The sequence below is a fragment of the Vanellus vanellus genome, assembly GCF_965231255.1.
Source record: "Vanellus vanellus genome assembly, chromosome: 11".
Taxonomy (NCBI): domain Eukaryota; kingdom Metazoa; phylum Chordata; class Aves; order Charadriiformes; family Charadriidae; genus Vanellus; species Vanellus vanellus.
In genome coordinates, this window is record NC_138916.1 from 5,117,657 (window position 1) to 5,139,016 (window position 21,360).

A 21,360-nucleotide genomic window follows, 5' to 3' on the forward strand; every position below is an offset into this window, starting at 1 on the left:
AGCCGCGCTCAGAGGTCGGTCCGCGCTCTCCCGGCGGGGCCGCGGCCTCCGCCTGTGGTGCGCGGGGAGCGGCGGCGGCGGGGCGGGGCGGCCGCACTACAAGTCCCGTGAGGCGGCGCGGCGCGGGCCGGGCCTGCTCCGTCTCCCTCTCCTTCTCCCTCTCGCTGCGCGGCGGGCGAGGCTGCGTCCGCGGCGAGGCGAGGCGAGGCGATGCCGGTGGCGGGCTCGGAGGGGGAGGAGGGCCCGGCGGCGGGGGGCGCGGGGCCCAGCGGCGGCCCGGCGGCGGAGCAGGCCGGCCCCGGCACCCCCAAGCTCTGCGGGTACCTGCAGAAGCTGTCGGGCAAGGGCCCCCTGCGGGGCTTCCGCAGCCGCTGGTTCGTCTTCGACCCCCGCCGCTGCTACCTCTACTACTTCAAGGGGCCGCAGGAGGCGCTGCCCCTCGGGTACCTCGACATCGCCTCCGCCTGCTTCAGCTACCACCAGCCCGAGGCCGCCGCCGCCACCGCCGCCGCCGCGGGGGACGAGGCCGCCGCTTTCGAGGTGCACAGCCCCAACGGCGCCGTGGCCGTGCTGAAGGTAGGCCCCGGGGCGGACTGAACCCCTGTCCCGTCCCGTCCCCTCAGCGCCGGGGCGACTCCCCCCGGGGGCGCGGGGGCGGGCGGCAGCCTTCCCGGTGCGGGACCCGCGCTGGCGGCCGGGCGGCCCTCCGCTGTGTGCCGTGGGGTTGTGTTAAAGGAGAGGGGCTCAGCAATACGGGCTATACCGAGCCTTAGGTTCTATTATTATTTTTTTCTTCCTTTTTTTTTTTTTTTTTTCTTTAGGATGCTGTTTTTAAAGCGCTGTTCTGAAGGGGAAGCAAATGCTCCTGGCGGTCAGGAGGGCGTTGGCACGGGGTGGGGGTGGCTGGCTCGGTGGAGCGGGTTCAGTGGAAACGTCTGGGTGGAAAAAAAGATTTCCGAGGAAATGTTGCGAGTTTGGAAGTTGAGAGGGAGTGGTTGGTTTTCACTTTTGCGGGTGTTTATTTTAAAAAGATGATGTACGGCAGAAGCCTTCATCTAGGCTGCTTTGGGAGGAAGGAAGAGGAGGAGGGAGAATAGTTTCCTGGTAGTAGGAGAGGCTGCCTGTCACATTGTCTTTGCACGGACTTAGGCTTTCAAACGGAGCGAGGTCAATCTTAGAATTGCTTTTTACGTATCTTTCCTTTATTGTCACGCCTAGGGGGAAAAAAAAAAACAAACCACTAAGGAAACCACTTCCACTCAATAAAGAAGAAATACATTTTCCCGAGTATCTGTTATTTTTAGTTGTTATTAAGGTATATATTTCCTGCAAGGAATGTGCTTGTGCACTGTGTGTGAGTTTTCATGTGAACTGCGTTCTTTTGTGGCAAGTTCCTTAATATTAGAGTATTAATAATCCATAAAGTTATTAAAGTGAAACGGCAGAACTTCCCATTAAGTATTGGAAAATATCCTTCTTATACGCTTATTTAACAGTGGAAATTTGGGCAATGATAATAAATGCTGAGGTTGCAGAACATGATTATATAAAGCTGTTCAGTATTCTGGTTTTAAAAATGCAAATGTTTGTCAAAATAAGGAATCATTAACATACTTTGCTAAAGAATAAGCAAGTTATTTAGCTGGAAAACTGATATGACAATGATTTTAGCTGTACTTAGTTAAGAAAAGGCAGTGTAATCAGCAGCTTAACATGCAGTTGTGTAAAAACTACCTTTTTCTTTGTATAGCCGTAACCAAAATTTGTATTGCTTTCCATGAGTCCTCCTTTATAGCCTCAGTATTTATGTTACAGAAGTCAAGACTGCAGATGTGGTGTAAGCCTTGATTTTTTCATCATTTGAGGGGCTTTGTTTGTTTGTTTTTAGTTAGTATCTAGTGATTTTTATGTGGAAGTCTCCAGAAAAATACAAAATGCATATTTTGTTTTGATAATTCTCTTTGAATAGGAGGGTCTTTGTTGAGAATTTATGAGTAGGATTGTAGTAGGAAATAGTACATGCCACCTGCGTAATAAGTAACTAGTCTGTCAAACGGCACTCTGGCAGCTGCCTTGTGTGTCTTCTGAGGTCATGAAGATACAAATCATACTCAACAGCAACGCACAAGCATAAGGAACAGGGTTTCCTTTTCAGGTTTTTCTTGGTATCTTTTAGTCTGTGGTGTTACTGCTCTGCCTATACCTTTTGTGTTTGTTTTTTTTTCCTGTACTCTCTAGGAAAGAACCTGCATGGACTGGAGCGCTCTTCATGTTTCCCTTATAGTGATTGAGAAAAGGTGCCAGTTAAGGAAGACAAGGTCATTTCTGTAATTAGCAGAAAAAAAAAAATTGTATCTTCTACCTCTTGTATTGTTATGATGCTCGCCCTAAAGCAGCCAAGTCGTTGTGCATAAGAATGCTATTACATTATAGATTTTGATATAATAAATAAGGAATTAATGAAAATCTTGAGGGATATTGCAGGACCAACTGGCCATTTGTGGCTGTGTGATTCACCAAGGGCTTTTGCAGCTGGAATTAATGTTCTTCTACCCAACACAACAGTTCTTTAAAGCCTTTGAAAACATCTTGCAGCCAAATTAGGTAGAAATAGAAATAAGAATTAATTAAAGATGTTAAATTAAAAAAAAAACAAACAAAACTGAATTAAAACCCCCCACACTGACTGATCCAGGCCCTGTTAAAAAAAAAATAAAATGATTAAGTCCATCAAGAAAACATTACACACAGACCACGAGGAACAAAGTCAAGTCAAATGTAGTCTTCACCATCTAACTCACATGCCTTGTTTTCCTCAAGCTGCTGCTTGTTCAAAATTTCCAGATCTCGTGATCTGGTCTTTCCTATTCAGTATTATAAGCTGAGAAGAGCAATAAGAAATAAGCAACTGGAATTCCAGATTGAAATGATGGCGCTGCTGAGGAATGCGTTATTTCTTCATAATGCCTCAGTTTTTTGTTAATGTAATGATTTCATCATCTGGATTGCTCAGTCTTTGTTGTTTAATGGGAACTGAGGACTGTACGATACATGCGGGGTTTGGTTCTCAGTTTGATATCAATTTCAGGAAAAAATATACTGTAGCTTTTACAGCAAATAAAGCAAATTGTTCATAATTTAGAAATGAAGATAACCAACCTGACGCTTGCATGATTCTAGCTTTTCTATATATTTTTACCAGTTAAACTACATTAGAAGAAGCTAAGTGCGTGTAAAAAGCGTTTCCACTTAACATACATAACAAGTACTGTCGCTTTAGGTAAAGAAGCAGAGAAAATTGTGTACTTTATGAATTACAGATAGATTATATTTTCATGGATAGGATCTGATCTTGCAGATACTTGCTGTACCATAGAATGGTGGTAATACAGTCAAGTGAATACTTGCCTGTGTTTGCACAGTGAGCTCTGTCATTAAGGGAGAAAAGAATTAGCATTATGAATATATATAAATTAACAAAGGGGTCACTTCTCATTTATTTTTAAAGCAGTATCTTGTAGTGACACAGTTCACTTGCTTTAGGAACAGAGAAACACTGGCCAGTGATGACAGACTGTGTCTCTGGTCACTTATGTGTGGATAACTTCTTTGTGAACAGTGGGGAATTGGGAGGGGAGGGGAACAGAAATTGTGCAGACTGCTTCAAGAAGAAAAAACTTTTCTGGGTTATTGGCCAAGTAGTAAATGTTCCAGACACTGCGGATTTTGAAGCTCAGATCCTTGAAAATATTGAACGCCAAACTTGCTGAAATCAGAATTACTTAGGAGCTTTTACTTAAATTTGTCAATAATCTTTAAGGATGGGGCAGTGATTAATAATGAGGTGCTTGAGCTTAAATAGTGTTGTTTTAGGACCTAACACTGTTAGGGTCTAACTCTGCTTAGAAGGTAGCTCAGCAGTGAAGGTGACTTGTTTTCTGAGCTGATTTTTTTTTTTTTTTTCTTTTTTTAAACTTTGCTGGTTAGTGGTTACAATGCTGTAATTAAAAATTGGGCTGCCCTCCAGAAAACAGCCATCTCACTTCAAATTTGCTGTTGGAGCATAGCAGGGTTAGTAAATCTTAAGAAATTCAAACTTTCTGGTGATGTTTTCTTTTACAAAAAAGCTTGAGGGGAGAGTTTGTCTGTGTTCAGAAAAGGATTGGGGCAAGAATTTTCATGTGTTTCCTCCAAATGGCAGGTCTGCTTGTTGCATTTCTTTGGACCCTTCCTGATAGGGTTTCATATTGGCATACGTGTTCCACCAGTGGGTCCAGGTAGAGGGTGCCACTGGGTAGCTGTTTTCCCAAAATAATTCTTCTGTTTGCATCATGTGTGCATCGAAAGAAGGCAGTTCCTGCAGCATCATTAGTGGGGGAATGTAGGGGAATGGTTTTAAGCAAGCAATAATAATTTTCCGTCGTTTATGTTGACAAATACATGAGACTGTATGTCTCTTTACTTACTCACAGTGTGTTTTGTTGCTACTGTTGCCTGTAAGTTTGCAATGGTAATTCCTTACCTTGCATGAGTTCTGATGACATTTAGGGTGTGTTTTCTTCTTACAGAACTGCCTCCATTAAAATGTGACTAGCCGAGGTTTGTTCTTACTGCAGTGCCACACGATAGTTTAGTACAAATAAGGACTTTTTACGAGATCTGATGGATGCTGGACATAGCAAAATGTTCTGTCTCTCATGGTGGGCCGTAGCTGAATATGCAGAGAAGTCATGAGAAATGGGGCAAGCATGGAAGCGTTCCTTTCTCTGGCAGAATTAAAAAAATGTTTGCAAATTTGTCTTTTGTTTAGGAGTAGGGGAAGAGGCAGACTTAAAATATTCTATGTGTGTTTTTTTTAAAAAAAAAAATCCAAACAGCAAACTTCAAAGATTAATTTTGTTTAAACAAAATTCATCTTAACAGAGGTTCTCAGGATACTCTCATACTTGTAAAGTAGATAATTAAGATGTCTATATAAACTCAGCAAAAACTGTTCAAAGGGAGTGGAAAACTCCATAAGAGAAGGAAGACTGTGTATGTGAAGGAAAGAAGGCAAGGTGCAGTAGCAGGGTACCAAGTAATTTTGGGGAAAACTACTTAAATAGGGGAGTGAGAAACTTTTTACTGCTTTGCTGCCCTGTTTTACATTGGGTCAGTTAGTAGTTACGGTCCTCCAATGTGTAACAATCACATCACTTGTAAACTGAGGATGCGGATGTGCTGCTCAGCAGAGAACACGTGCAATTGGGAATTGAAAAGCAGCAACAAGGATCAACTCCAATAAAATGAACTCATGGTTTTCTAAAGACTATTCGGGAGAGGGTAACAGGACAAATTGTGAAAAAGGTTCATTAAGTTCAACTAGTCATGGGCAGAAGTTAATTGTAGGTATGACTTAAATTGACTCCAGGTGAATTGCCTCATTAGCTGTGTTGTGGTAGCAGAGAGAACCACTTAAGTACTGCATCCTGTGTTAGTGGAAGCTGTGAATTCTTGGTGGTTTTCCGCTGGAGCACAGTAAAACGTTGCTTTACAAGGCCTGTGTGCAACTCTATCTAAAGGGAATATGAGCGCTCAAATTCACCAGAAGTGAAGACTTGCCACTGGATAAAACTCCAAAGGAAATACTTTTGTTGCTAGAAATGGAAGGGTGGACGTTTACTCTTTGCAAAAAGTGATTGGAGTCACTTAGACTTAAGGCCTGCTGCTGTGGTCATTCCACAACTGCCAGTGATGGCTGTGTGGATTGATGTTTCCCAGTGTCCAGTTCTTTTACACTTTCCAGGAATCCTCACAGACACTTCTAAACTGTTAGTTTCCCATGCCTTTTTTTAATGAGGGAAATGCTTTTCTCCAGTTTCCTGTGGGCAAGCAAGAATAAATATATGAATTCAGATTAGAAATATCTTGCTTGGATATCTGTCTTACCAACAGAGAAGAGTGAACCCGCTGCGTCCTTTTGTATCATTGTTGGATTTATGAATGTTTACTTGATTTATGTATCTTATGTCTTCTCATGTGTATGATGTATTGAGTGGAACTGGAGCAGCAGCGCCAGGAATAATTGTGTCTGTTTTCTGATGAACTTCCTTGCTTCAGAGCCATTTGCTGTAGGATGTTGTGGATGTTAAAGCTCATAAGGGTACAAAAAGCCAAATCGTAAAATGAAAATCTATCTCTACAATTACTAAACACTAAGGTGGAAGGTTGCTGAGCCAGAGAGAGCACCCTGGGGAAGCATCAGTTTTTGTTTGCTGGATTGCTTATGCTCTGTCTTGTAATTAGCTGCTCTCAGGGTCAAAATATGATGGTAAATGGATCTTCAGTTTGACTAGACCAAAAGTGTTCTCCTATAAAAATTGAAGACAAATCTGTGCCATTTATGTGCTTTATGCAGCACTTAGTGCTTAGTGTACGTCCTTCGTAAGGAAATCTGTGTTGGTTGTTGTCCTTGGTTCTTTTGCAGCTATGCCCTGCATGGGTTCCCTCTTCAGCTGTGATAAACAGAACAGGAAGCTATTTGAAATAAAGTTGTCTTTAAAGAGTAAACACAGTCATTTGGCCAAGTAATGAGGGGTTTTCTTTGATATTGCCACCAAGCACCTTGGGAGGAGGTACGAGAAAGACTGGCTAAAAGGGGAGCACTCTGTGTGCTTACAAGTTGAAGGACTTAAGTGAGTGTCTCTTCACATGCGTTAACTTTTTGTTCCTGAATATACTGTGTTACTAGTGTCAGGTCCTTGTTCTAGACTGGACGAGGAGGATGGATGACCTCTTCTCCCTGGCGACAAGTGATAGGACAAGAGGAAACGGGTTCAAGTTATGTCAGGGCAGGTTTAGATTGGATATTAGGAAGCATTTTTTCACTGAAAGGGTTATTAAACATTGGAATAGGCTGCCCAGAGAGGTGGTGGATTCACCATCCCTGGAGGTGTTTAAGAAAAGGGTAGATGAGGTGCTTAGGGACATGGTTTAGGAGTGGTGGTGTTTTTATCAGGGTAGGTTAATGGTTGGACTTGATGATCTTAAAGGTCCCTTCCAAACCTCACTGATTCTATGATTCTATGATGTTGGAATAAAAATGAGTTTTCTAAGTAAGGACCTGCAGTGTCAGTTACCAGCACTTAGTCTCTTGTTGATATTTGTAGATTGTCATTTGACACACTTTGAAATGACTTTTATAGCTGTGAGTCTTACTGAAGCTTAAAGGTGTGTTTGAATTCTTGCTCACTTACTACCTGTTCATGTTAATGACTATAGGCTTATAGATAAAACATTCATGTTGGGTTTTTTTTTGTTTTTAAATAGACCTTTCTGTATCACAGAATCGTCAGGGTTGGAAGGGACCTCTGGAGATCATCTAGTCCAACCCCGCCCTGCCAGAGCAGGGTCACCTACAGCAGGTTGCACAGGACAGCATCCAGGCGGGTTTTGAATGTCTCCAGAGTGGGAGACTCCATAACCTCTCTGGGCAGCAAAGCCCAGAAGGTAGTTAGCTCATGGGATCATCACGTAATACAGTATGTAGATTTAGTCATTAAAGTAGGAGGCATTATGGTGCATTATTAATTTGTTGGTTTCTGCTGCTAATAAAGCAAGTTAAAAAAAGAAAAGGGGAATCTTCTTGAGTGTGTATGGGACCTTTTTTTATATAATGCAGATTTGTAGTTGTATGTTTAAAAAACGCTTTGTGTGTAAAAGATAAGATGCTGCTGCTGTGTTTTCTAATGTTTGAGTGTAAAACTAGAAAAAAATTCATGTGACTGCTTCTAATGGAAGATGGATTTGGCATGAAAATCAGGGATGTGTATGTGTATAAGGTGCACCCAGTGCACTGGTGGTTATTTCTTTTAAATCATATTGGGTTTGGCTGATGATACCTTGCTGGTCTGCTACTTATCTGCATCATTTTTTTTTGAATTGCACTTGAAATTACTGTATTGGTATACCAAAGTCATGCAGTGATTTTATAAGCGCTCTGGTTCTTTGTTTTAGGCTGCAACTCGTCAGGATATGACATACTGGCTTCAGGAACTTCAACAGAAGAGGTGGGAATATTGTAACAACCTTGACGCAGCAAAAAGGGACAGCCGAACTTCCCCTACACCAAGTGACTTTTCCAAAGGTCTTGTTGCCAAAGACAACCCTGGTAGGTTGAAAATTTGAGTAAAAACAGAATACATGTTTCTATTCAGTGTTGGTTAATCAGTACAAGGCATAGCACTGCAGTAAGAACAGTCTTAACAAGATGTGTCAGAAAACTTCCCATCAACTTGCACTATGTAAACTTTGCATATGTTGATGATGCTGAAAGTATTTAACGTAAATGTAATTTTATGTGTGATTTCATATCTCTTATGAAACCTGTTGATTTCTTTGAAAACAGAGTTTTACAAATGAAGTAAAATGGAATAGTCCTATGACTAGGTTTCATTGAGGGACAAAGTACAATTTAGGTTAGATAAGTTGTCTCTTAATGGTTGAAATATCTTAAAAGCTTAGCGTGTTACATATCCTGAGATGGAAACTCTAGTCTTTAATCGGAACAGGTATACTTTGCATTCTAGATGACCATACTTTGTTTCTGGAAGAAGTGTGGTGTGATGGAACTACCTGACTGTGATAAAAATTTCTTGCCTTTTAAAACTAGAAGACAGTTTGCACTGATGCTACTACATAAGTGAAATACCATAATACCTTTAGCCAAGCAAAATGTAATTTTAGACTAGTGTCAGAGTTATGAAAGTGTATCAGTGTGTTATACAAAGTTAGTCTGCATTTTTGACTACATTGCTCAGGCACTTCTGAATTGTTTTATTCCTGAATCATTACAGAAACAGATTCCTTGCTCATTTCTGTTATCTATAAATAAGACAGAGTAAAATCCCGTTCTATGCCAAGTTAGACATGCTAGTAAAGCTCTCTTGGGTTTAAACAGAGTCTTAAGGTCAGACATATTTCATCAACAGATTTTGTGTTTTGTTGATTTCAACTTGCTCATACTGTAAAACCAGAAATGTGAAGCTGTCTTCTTCCCCGCCCTTCTCTCCCCTCCCCCAGTTCAGATCCCATGCTGCAGTATTGTCCTCTAACCCAGTTTACTGGTTTCATTTGAGAGCAGCCTGCTTGTGGCTGCTTGCTCAACCACAGCTGGCTCGAGAGTATGTGTTTTCGTAGGGGCTCAGAGTGATGTTTCATCTACATCAATCTAACAGCTAGTCAATGAAATAACCAGCTTTCTCCCTTCGTCTAGCACTGGTGCTGGTCTCGCCCTCCCCTGTGCTAGTGCAGGAGTGCAACTAGCAGGAAACATCTTTTTCTCCAGGTTGATTTTTGGCCAGTGTAGCTTCCTGAAGCGGTTTACTGTAGGGACAGATAAGTGCCAGGATTAGCCCAAGGGGATTGTTGGGAATGCAGAGCGGGATGGTTTGAGACCACCTTTCTGGCAGCAGACAGGCTGGTTAGCAGCTTGTCAGACCATGTGCTGCAAGAACATATGTATCAATGTGTAAAGATCTACCAGTTTGCAGGTGTTGGAAAGCGTGACAGCCTTTTGGTTTTTCAGACCTTTGTCTTGCTACTGTCAGCCTCTTGTTCTCTGCTCTGTAGTCTCACTTTTTGCGTTTTGTGGTGTTTGTCTGACCCTGTGCTGAGTTGGTTGAGTTCAAAAGTTAGCCAAAAAGGAAGATTTATTTTTTTTCTGCTAGGTGAATAAGTGGACAGTACTTACAGGGCAATCGGGTGACTTCCAGAGCTGATGGAAGGGAGGGAACAAAAGGCTAAATACTGGAAGGCAGAGTAGAGGAGTAGGCAGGACTGCCCTCTTTTGGCAGCAGGCTGTTGGATTAGGTCAACTATAATATGTAACTTGGCCCCAAATCTCTGTTCTTTCTTGTTCATGCTCCTTCCCTCAGAGCTTAGGTACAATGTGAAGTTAACCTGCTGTCACTGCCGCCTGTGTGGGTACTTGTCCCTTACTCCTGTTTTGCATCAGATCTAGCCATCGTAATCCAGTCACTTAAGATCTCTGATCACCTTTCTTGTAAGTTGTTGGGGGTTTTCTGGATCAGCAAGCTGAACCAATTTGTGTGATTATTTTAAAATTATTTTTATTTTTTAATTATTATTGTTAAATCCAGTGGGAGGAATGTCAAGATGAAATGCGTGGGCTGGGTAGACACATCCTTCTCAGGGACAGCCTGCAGTTAAACTGCATTATGTATAATTTGAAACGGCATCTAGAGTATCTAGTTTTTGAGGACAAATCACAATGATGACTTTATCATCAACTGCAGAGTTTAAGTAGGGATTTCTTCTGGGGAGAGGGTGAGGAGCCTGAATGACTGATGATTGTTTCTTCTTTTTAAACAAGTACTCCAGAAGTTTCCTATAGAATTGGGGGACTCCTTAAGGCTCTGATTCCATGTTGATGACTAAGATATGCGTCTTGTGTGTTAAAAACAGAAATATGAATGTTCATTCGACGATGTGCTCTATACTGGAGCATAGAAATTGGTTTGTTTTGCTATTGCTTGAGTATAAGATACTATCAGTAATGTTTTAAATGGGGAAGTAATCTGTTGTCAGATTACTTCAGAAACAAAGTTGCTCACTGTAGTCTTGCCTGTTTTTTCCCCTTGTCCTTCTCCCCCCCAGTGTAGAAATCTGCACTAACTGGAACATATGTAAAGCTAAGGTACTGCTTTATGGATCAGGCTTGACGAGTTTTTAAGAGTTTTCAAGCTAGTGAAAAATACTTTAAAGGATTTTCCAAAGCGGGCCGTGAGAAAGCTAATGTTACAAAAATTATGCTGTAGGATTTGTCACAGGGCTGCCCTACTACCATGGAAGTGAAATAAATGATTTATTCTTCATAGGATATGGGTGTTGGGTTTTTTTTTCTTGGAATTGATTGAATGTGAACGTAGTTTTTATAATTTCAGTTCTTGGTTATGCTATTCCTCAAATCTTAATTTGCATTAATAAAAAAATGGTACGTCATGTATTTATAAGATTGTTGTGTTTTGAAGTAAGTTTAAAAGCAAGATGATTTTTTTCATGGTGATTGCATTAGCAACCTCATTATGTTGTTGTGCTGTACCTGCTGTGTTGTCCATACCTCTAACCAATGAGCTGGCTGGTGTAAGCAGGGCATCGCGTACAATGAGCAACCTCAGGCAGTCAGAGAAGATTCAGACGGACTGATTAGCATGCGTGTTAGAGGAGATGCATTTACCTGGTCCATAATATAATATACTATAAAATAATATAAAGAGATTTTGTAGTCTTGTCAAATCATACAGGTAGAAGATGACACAAGCTCTAAGTATGAACGTTAGTAATCCAGCCTGATTTTCTGTGCCCATAAGTTTTTGGTGTGGTGTTTTGTTTCTTTCTTGGGAGTGGGGTTGTTCTTTGTTTGTTTGTTTTTGTTTAGTTTAAACCTATTGTCTTATCTTTCGCCTTCATTAGACAGTGAATATGAAAAAACATTAGTTTTATCTAACTTATCTCTGCTAAATTTTGTTCAGCTCAGACAGCCAAGGTCCAAAAGAATTTGGAATTTAGTTTGGCTGGTAAGGCACCGAAGAAGTTTCTATCAGCACTGTTCATAAAATAAGTGAAGGCAGTGTGATTTTTCCCTATATTTGAAATGGGACATGATATACTTCTGTTTCAGATACCATTTTTCAAGGGTTTGAGAGATTTGTAGTGTCAGTGATCTCTTGTATTCGGTGTTCTTTATCACAAAACGTTCTGTCTTTCTAATTCTAATCTTCAGTATGGGCTAAATAAAAGTAACCATCTGCTGAGTAATTGGAGTGTACAGCTTGCTTGAAGATGGTCTTGCTGCTAGTGCCAAGTAAATGTCAGAACAAAGACTCAAAGGCTCACCAGTGATAAAACAGGGTATTGCGATATTCCAGGGTTTTTCCCTTCTTGCAGAGAATGGTTTATGTCAGAAGCCTGTCCAGAGTGTTACTTCCTAATATAACTGCTGAATCAACTCTGAGAGTGTTCTTAAAATTTTTTAATCCCTGTCAGTACTTTGTGAATGATACAGAGAAGAGTCTGAAAATTACATTTGAGCTTGTTTTTAACTCTCCTGTTCAGAGGGTTTGTAGAAAGCCATAAACCACTTTGTGCTTCTCTATAATGCTTTTGCTATGCACAGTGTATTCCATACACCGCATTTCCTATTCCCTCTGCCTGCTGGAGGAGGGGTGAGGGAGAAAGCAAGCTATCCAGGATAATGGAAATGCTGAGGTAACATATATACTACAGATCCTACAGTACGTGTTGGACAGCGTGGTGTGTTGGAGACCTGGCTAGCTCTTTTGAATCAGCTTGGAGCCTCTGGACTTTATTAACTCTGGCTCAGGGCTAGCGCCAGTTCTTGGCTGGTTCCTGCGGAGCCATTCGGAGCCTGCAGGAGTTTGCTGGCATGTGTGCAGCGCTGGGCCTGAGCTGCGTGTCTGCATGGCCCCAGGCCCCATGTGTAGATTTGCTGAAGTGCACAAGAGAGTTTGGCTGCACGAATTTAGATACCGCTACATTCAGCTTAACCAGGGCTAATAAATCCTTACTGGTCCAATAGGTCCATGATGTGCCTGCAGTGCCCATGCTAATGTTCTTGGCTCTGGGAATGCCCAGGCTGGATTGGCCCAGAGCTGGCTCAAGTCCGTAAAGCTCATTGACTTGCAGCAGCAGTGTTACTTTTAGGATGAATGACTTTTAGGATGAAGCACACGCTGAAAGCTGTCTCACAGTGTTTTTGTGACACTGTTCCTGACTTAGGAGTTCTGATAGACCTGAGATTGTCTTACAAAGCAGTTTTGTGGATTCATATAGTTAATTCAGCTTAATTTTTATGGCTTTATGGCTGCTTAAGCTAGGCGGATCAATATTGACTCATTGAGATTATAAATCACTCGTGAAATAATGCTTCATGAGCATCACACAAGTCCTGTTATCAGAAGTATGTGGCTGCAGTGAGAGCTCGCAGACGAGAACCCTTTTCTGGTTTTAAAGTTCATTTGAACAGGGCATTTTATAAAGTTATGTTACAATTTAAAATAAAACCCTAACTACATTACTAGCAGGCTTAGTAGTATATCACTTCATATAGCCATGATTCTTTTACTTACTGAAAGTTTTGCCTATTTTTCTCTCTCTCTCTCTTTTTTTTTTTTTTTTTTTTAATAGATTTGAATATCCTAAGTCAAAATGCTTCAGCAGAGAGAGCTAGAAATATTCTAGCTGTGGAGACTTCTCCTACAGACCTGGTAGGGGAACAAGCAGCTTCCCAACCTGCACCAGTCCAACCAAGTGCCATCAATTTCTCCCTTAAACAATGGAGTACCGAGATCAAGTAAGTTGGGGATGTGGGAGAAGGAGTTACCATGAGACTGACAGTTGCTGGCAGACACTATTTCCCACTGAAAGATGTGTATATGTGATAGGCAGAGTGTTTTAGAAGAAATGGGGATGATGGGGTGTATCAGCACATTGGAGTGTATCTCTTCAAGTAAACTGTTTCTTTATTATACTTACTTGTTTGAAGGGCATACTGAACATCACTGTGTAGTGTTACTGATACCTGAAAGGAATAATCCAGATCAAGTCCTGTAAAGCACTTCTAGTGATGGCTTTTCGCTCTGAACTCAAGCAGGGAGCCGGGAGTTGCAGTCACAGCTAGTACTGCTTTTTATCCTTCACTGTGTAATGGAGCTGCTAATTGCTAGCATTGTAGTAGTCATAGTATTTAGTGCTTATGAAATATTTTTAGTGATGGAAATCAAAGCAATATAAATCATTCATCTTCATTTCCTTATTAAAAAAATAAAAGCACATGGCACAGATTTGAAATCGATGTAGTTTGAATTCCTGAGCAAAAATGTGTTAGAGCCATTCTGAACAGCAGCAAAAACGCATCTTATCCCCTCACTCTTGAAAGTTTACTCTTTAGCATTAATTGCGTTAAGGAAAGCAGTCCTACTGGTTTTCAGCTCTATTCTTAGGGTTTCTTTCTAAATGTTTTTACACTGTGCTTGGCCCAGATAGATGGATCTTCCGCTTCTACTCAAAGGATATTACAGAGCAGTTCATAAAGCAGAGATGTAGCTTTAGTTAACTAGACCACATCCCTCTTGAGCTGTGAGTAAAATGTTGTTGAGTTTCATCAGCAGTGTTGAGCTAAACAGATTCCTTTTAAGGCTTTCCTGTTAAGCACAGAGATCTGAGAGGTTACAAAGTGATCTTGGTTCGGGGTTTTACTTTTAGTTGTGTGTTCTTTTTCTTTTTTAAGGCTACTGTTTTTAACACGATTATGTAGACCATCTTTTAAGTTCTAGAAAAGATGGTTTATGGCTGGATTAAGAAATATGTAAATCCTGTTACTACATGTCCTGTTGAAACTGCTAGTCTTGTATGGTTTCTTGGGCTTGCATAGCCACTTTGCTGTGGTAGAACTTGAATTTGCTCATAACAGAAGGAAAATAACATGAAACAATTTCTGTTAGGTGAATTCCTGTATGCTTGAAATGAGTGTTTCTGGCTTTTTAGAACTTTTTTTTCTTGATATCATATCCCCTCCCCATCCCCCCCGAATTGCAGGTGATATGCTTTGGTTAAGTCTAGCTAGAAGGGCAGTGTCAGGGCAAGCTGCTCAGTGTTGCCTGGTTGGTATGTGTTAAGATTTCTTTGTACCTGAGCAGAGGGGCAACAGTGGAGTTGTGGTTTGGAAAGCCTTTTTGTTGGAGGGAAATGTTTCTGATGGCAGCAGCCCAGAAGACATTGTAGCACGGTATTCAAGTTTTGGCCTTTCTCTGTATAGCTGTGATCCTAATGACTTGGAGTTGTTGCAGATCTCTGTAAGAAAATTTCAGACTGTGAAGCTTTTTCAGGCTGAATGCAGCCCTCCCCCATTCCACTCTTTCTGGAGGTATTCGGCTGCAGTGGTTCATCTGTCTGAAAATGTTCCTGGGAAAATAACACGTTGTATCTACTAACGGATTCTTTTTTTTTTTTTTTTTAATTCTGTGGAGTTTTTTTATATGGAGTGCTCTAGTGCCCCCATGTGCTCTAAATTTTATAGCAGGCATCCGCCCCTGCAAGCTGATACCAGTGGGAAATGGTGTCTTTGTCAGGACATGCTCTTCTGAGCTTTTGAAAAGTCATTTTTGCAGAGGATTTCCTGAGCTAGCAGCTAAAATTTCAAGTGTGTGTGATGTGGACAGTTGTGCACTACCTCTGGCCATGTATTCTGTCATTGGGGTAAGAGTCTGACAACCCTGTCAGAAGCTATTTCGCTTCGTGGTAATATGCTAGAACCTCTGACAAATTTATTTACATTAGCATAGGCTTTGCAGTGATGTGTTAAAAACTATGGACTAGCATTACCTCTGCCTGTTTTGAGCTAGCAGGTCACGAGCACTTAAGTTCCTATATCTGGTAAGATAAGTTTCCTCCGAGGCTTGAGTCTGTAGCAGTTTTCACAAGACAGGTGATTTTTTTTTTCAGCGTAGGTTTGGTTAAGGGCAAGTGCATTTTCCTTCTAATGGCTATCCTCAGATGCTCCAGAGAGTGGTAGGGCATGTATAATCTTAATTTGGACTTATTTTGTGTAAGTATTAAAGATGATCATTATTATGTTTCCACTCCTCGTGTCTTTTGTTCGTTCAATCCTGCAATGAATGGTGCCCAATAAATAAGCAGAAGTATTCAGTAGTGGTGCAGGGGTCCTTCAGACAACAGCCTTTCACAGCTTTGGTTATGCAAAGACCATTTTGAATGGAAGTCCTGTGAAAAAGCATTACGTGGTCACATAAGCGAAAGCTGGAAATCTTGAAAATTAAATCTTGGAACATTAATCTTGGAAAATTAAAATGACATAGTATGACTGTAAAAGCTGGTGGCACAAAAGCCCCTGATAAAATATTAGAAACTCTATTGTAGTAAATGTATGCAAACAGCAGTACTGTCATGGTTGATTGTTTTCCCCCTTCTCTGCAATTCTGTGCAATTCGGGGCAGGGGTGGCATCTGATCACCTTTAGAATGTGTGTGCGCTCTCCGGTATCTTACTGGATTGTGACTGGTTTTAACCTCAATATTAGCAGATGGATCAAGGTGTTTCTAAAACTTCAGAGAGTTTTCTCTAGATTGCTGGGAGCATGTATTTGTTAAGAACCATATAGGTGTCTTAATCAAAGACTTATGTCTATGATGCGTTTGACAGAGAAGCTATTGCTAAAATAACTGCGTTTGCATCCTAGATAGCAGTTGTGAAATAATAATTGGAAAAAAATGAAGAATATGTCTTGGAGTTGGAATGAAGAATATATCATGGAAGCTACATGTATATTTACAGTAACTAAAGTTGAAACATGCTTTTCCAATTTTAAAAATCAATTTTACTAATTGGCATATATAGACATTTAGGCCTGAATTTTTTTCATCTTTAGGCTGCCAGCTACTTGTATCTCTTACGTGGAATATAGAGTTGGAAACGTACTGAATTATAGTAGCCTGTAGTTATATAATCATAAAATAAGACTTAAACCCAAACCACTTAAAAATACAGAATCATTAGATTGTATTGTCAGGTCTTGCATCGTGTGTCTGATTGTACTTATACTGTGCTTAGGAAAACAAATACTATTTTTTTAAATTCAGCTACCTACTTTTATCCTAATAGAAAGCAATGATGCAGCGCTGCTTCAGTGCCCTTAATTCTATGCAAAAGCTTTGCAAAATTCAGCATTGACTGTGATTGTTCATGGGCCTAACAGCAGTTTTTTAAGAAGCTTTTCTGGAGGTCATTTGACTTCTTGTTCCATGTGATTTTTCAAGCATTAAAAGGTGGTGTTCACACAAGCTTTAAATACTGAAGTTGACCAGAGCGGAACAGTTGGTTGTGGAGTTGCATGGTAAGAGATCAATCACTATTCAGAGAATAGGTGTAGAGATGCCAGGTGAGGCTTATTTCCTAGGGCACTCAAAATTAATATGTCAGTTCTCACCCAATTTGATCTATTTAATTTGAATGGAAGGTCTGAACAATTAAATGAGGCTTCTTGCCCCCGACAGGAATTGCGATTCTTTCTGGAAGAAGATTAAATGTATAGTGTAATTCAGTCTTTGTCAAGTTTGCAAATTGATTGTTGAAATAGTTTTATTAATAGCCTTTAGGATTGTTTTTAAATTGTACTTGATTATTAATCAGTTCAGTAGACTATAGGCATTTTGCACCGCATAATGATTAGCCTAGAGTTCACTTTGATCAGATGTTAAATCTCTTGTGAAGCTGAAAGACTGGGCTGGATCATCAAATGATCTTGAAGGAGTAGTATGTGTTACTTTCTGCTTAAGGTTTGAAGAGTAAGAAGAGAGAATGTGGCTGACTGAGTGGAAGCATCTTTGTGGGCCTCCATCTTACAGGGACTGTGTAGAAAACACCAAGATACTAAATATATTTTCAACTTTATACCTAAAATGTTAAGCTGATTCATATAGATTGATATAGATCTTCTGTAGCTGAACAGAGACTTCACGGCACTAAGCTGCGTTAACACTCATGGGCATAAGTGTGGACTTAAACATTTCTGATTGGATGATGGTTGTGGGGGAAGCTGGGTAATCTTATCCTGCTTGTGAAACGTATTGTTCTTCTATAGAATTATCTGGCTGGAATTTAGAGGTTGCCTCTGAAATGTTTTTGCAGATAGTTGGCAACGTTCCACCTTAGGAAAGGAAAACTGCTAAGGAGTGTCGTCGGCGATTCAGCTACTGCAGGTCTCTTGGATGATCCCAAGTTTGACATTAATCCAGAATATGAAAGTATAACACACATGCGTTTTGACTGCATGCTGTTCTGTTTAATGCTTGGCAGTTATTCTAAAATTCTAAGCTACAATAACTGACCAGTGAAGAGATGCTGTTTCTGTCTTAATTTTGTTTTGTTTTCATTGCCCACTGCCAAAACAAGGACAAACAAAGGATGAAACTCACTTTTAAAGCAAAATAATTCTTCTGTTCTTGAAACACAGCACTGCTGATAGCAGGTGCTATTTAGTAGGGTATGCTTTATTTTCTCTGAGCTTTTATTTAGTGTTGGGTTTGTCTGTGTTGTAGCTTATTTTTAGTTTTCAGTGTTTCAACAGCAGTGGTTGTCTTTATAAAAAGAATGCAAAATGGAGAAGTCTTAGTCACTTTTCCTGCTGTCTTTTTCACAGAAATTCAATGTCCTCTTTAAGAAAAGGAAATAACGAAAACCGCAAGAGCATATTTTATACCACTGAGGAGTGGGAATTGCTGGATCCAACCCCAAAAGACTTGGAGGACTCAATGGCTCTGGAAGAAAAGAGGAAACACCTGGCAGAAGGAAGTAAAGGTAGAAGGGGGAGGAAGGAAGGAGGCCACATGCCTTACCTTCTTTAGTATAGTGTACTGTGTTATGTCTGTCTTCAGGAAATAAGTTGAAGCTTATCTTCTCTTCCAAACCACATCCAGAGCTCTCTAAATTCTTTAGAAAAAATATACTTCCTTGTGATATGTTGGGAGTCCCCTGCCATTCAGATACCATGGAATAAGTATGAACCCTTCTTATTCACTGGTTTAGGTCCCCAAGCGTGTTACCATCTCTAGTTTTGTCACTTGACCTGCAAAGTTACAAGATGAAGGGAAATGTTGAGGCTTTTGATTACTCAGTTGAACGTCACCCATTGAAGCAGGGGATGCACATGCGGTGGTAGCTCATCTGTGCATTGTAACCACTCCTCACATTTGACCCGTGTCTGGAATAACCTTGTGAAGACGTTTTTATATCTCCTTAAGAGCACTTTAGCTGACATCTAGGTGGTTTAATTTATTAGAAAACATACTTCTCTCTAAGAATACTCCTATGCTTATATAAACGGAGGTGAAACCTTACGCTGAATGCCTCTTAAAAGAACAGTGTGCTGTGATATCAGTGATGTTTTTACTCTGATCGCTTCCGAGCTATACGTTGTTTGAAGCAAAGTTTACTTTGCCATAGTTAGCGTACCTTTTATTTTCTGTAATGAATTGTAAAGTTCTCTTCATGGCTTATTTCACAAGCATTAATTTATGAGCAAAATCTTTTCTCTGGGAGGGGAGAAGACTTTGAGCTATATACTTTTCCCACCAAAGGAAGCGACTTGGGAAATAAGGCCTTTTTAACACTATTGTATCGGGCTGTTTAAATGCTGCATAGAGTCTAATTTTAATGGGCATATTTTTAAAAGGAAATCTGAATGCTTCGAAACGCCTTTTTACTAAGTGAACTGAACTAGAAGAAATTGTTTTATGCAGGACTGACTAGTTCAGCTTTTCCATTCGATTTTGGCCGCATTCCACACAAAACAAGGCGCCCGTTAAAAGACATGATTGGATCAAGCAAAAACCGGAACAGCAGTGACTCTTCTCCAACTGAGTGGTATTCTGGTAATGGCAACAAACTAGTCTCTGAACTGCAACTGAAGTATCAAAGCCAGCAAGAAGAGTTGGAAAAGCTAAAGAAAGACCTTTTGAGCCAAAAGGTAATTAAGCCTTCAGGCAAAGTGCGCAAAAGCAAATGCATTTGGCAGGTGATTGTGAATTTACCCTTTATGCCCCTCTATCTGCATTAAAAGCTGGTTGGCTGTTATAAAATAATGATGCTAAATGAAGCTTTGTTTACAAAAAGTCTTGAAACAAGAAGGACTAATTTTTACATCTGTTGAAGATTAGATCCCTGAACAAAACTTTCTTTTGCACAGTGTTCATTAACTTGATGTGTATATCTTTCTTATTATCTGAAGCTAGCTTTGTCAGTGTCTGCCAGGATCCTGGCAGATAATCACAGCTTCTTGCACCATTAGTACGTGGAACTCCTGAGGAAATTCTCCTTTCAAGCCCTTTCTTTTTTAGTTTGGTTTTTGCTTCTTTTAATTCTGGAGGAGAGGTTGGGGCAATGGGGGACTAATCTCTCTCTTTCTCTTCCCCTGCCACTTTGCTCCCTTTCCTTTTTTTTTTTTTTTTTCTTTTTTATTAACTGCATCATCGCAAACAACTTTGTAAATGATAGGCCTAACCTTAAATCTATGTATGTAGTACTACCCTCATATAGTGTTCTTGCTTGTATGCCCTTATAACTCAGATTTATTAAATAGTTTAGTTTCATCTAAAAGAATTTCTCAAAATCAGTGGCTCATTCTAGGTGTGTCTTTATGATTTTCTGAGTCTTTGTGAACTTCCAGATACATTATTGAACATTCAAGTTCTCAGGAATTCCATAAAACTAATTCCTATTTTTGTCGCTATATTCTTAGTTAGTGTCAGAGAACTATTTAAAAAAAAACTAAAAAATTTTTTAAATCTCAGTTTCATTGGTAAATATTGCAAATGCCTCTAGGGTTAAACGTACGTTCCTACAGTTCCACAGTGTTAAACCATTAATCAAACATGGGAAACAGCAAAGGTAATAATCCAGATTAGTGAGACCTGTAAGTGAGCAGTCTGTTCTTGTTTCTGGAATATCTTCCTGTGTGTGGGTTTGGGGTTTTCTTTGTTTACTTGTTTTTGTTTTGTTTGTTTGGGTTTTGAGGGTTTTTTGTTTGTTTTGGGGGGTGTTGTTGTTGTTTTTTTGTTTTGGTTTGGTTTTTTTTACAGTTTAGTTTTTGGAGACCTTCAGGTTGTAGCTAAGGCAAACTCTTCCTTTTACAGTACTTATAATATAAATTTCACTTTGACTTACTTGCATGTAACAGCCTTCACTTCTTGAAGGTCATAGTAGGATCTTATTCCAGCAAGGAATTTACTTTCAGTATAACTGCCTTAAAAATCAGCTTCTCTTATGTGTGTGTACCCATGATTCCCCAGGAAAAAAACGTACGTCTTTCATGGAAGTAAATAAATGTTGTAATTGTCCAGGATCTAGGCAATCCTGTGAGCAAAGAGACTTGTCCTTTTTTAGTGTGAGGGAGTAGAAGGTGAAAATGGTAGAACTGTTAGGTGGATTTCTTTTATGGACTGTAAAAAAAAAAAAAAAAAGCCAACAAAAGTTCTAGTTCAGAGCCTTCGATGCTATCTTTTTTGCAAAGACCACAGAAACTCCTTTTCTCCCTGTGGCAAGTCAGTTAATTACTTGGGTGATTCTGTGGCAAGATTTTCTAAACAGCTGTCCAAACACTTCCTTTTCAGCTAAGCAGCGTGTATCTTTTTTCTCCTTTTATTTTCTCTGCATCTGTTAGGGAAGAGAGCAATTAGTTATCTTTCCCTTTTCCATTCTGTAGTGTCACCTCTTAATTTTTTTGGTTTAAGCCCTATTCCTATTTATCTGCTTACAACAGGGCTTCTT

General features: G+C 40.1%; 1 protein-coding gene across 1 annotated transcript in view; it reads left to right on the forward strand.

The window, feature by feature from the left end:
• Window positions 1-210: 210 nt before the first annotated feature.
• The window catches only part of TBC1D2B (TBC1 domain family member 2B), a gene marked incomplete at its 5' end in the record, with an annotated part of 33,644 nt that continues 12,494 nt past the window's right edge, over window positions 211-21,360 (forward strand). The window contains 5 exons of the mRNA XM_082488730.1: window positions 211-576; window positions 7,996-8,149; window positions 13,207-13,372; window positions 18,236-18,393; window positions 19,335-19,561. Of these exons, the coding sequence (XP_082344856.1) occupies window positions 211-576; window positions 7,996-8,149; window positions 13,207-13,372; window positions 18,236-18,393; window positions 19,335-19,561 (1,071 nt within the window). The remainder of the gene's footprint in view (window positions 577-7,995; window positions 8,150-13,206; window positions 13,373-18,235; window positions 18,394-19,334; window positions 19,562-21,360) is intronic.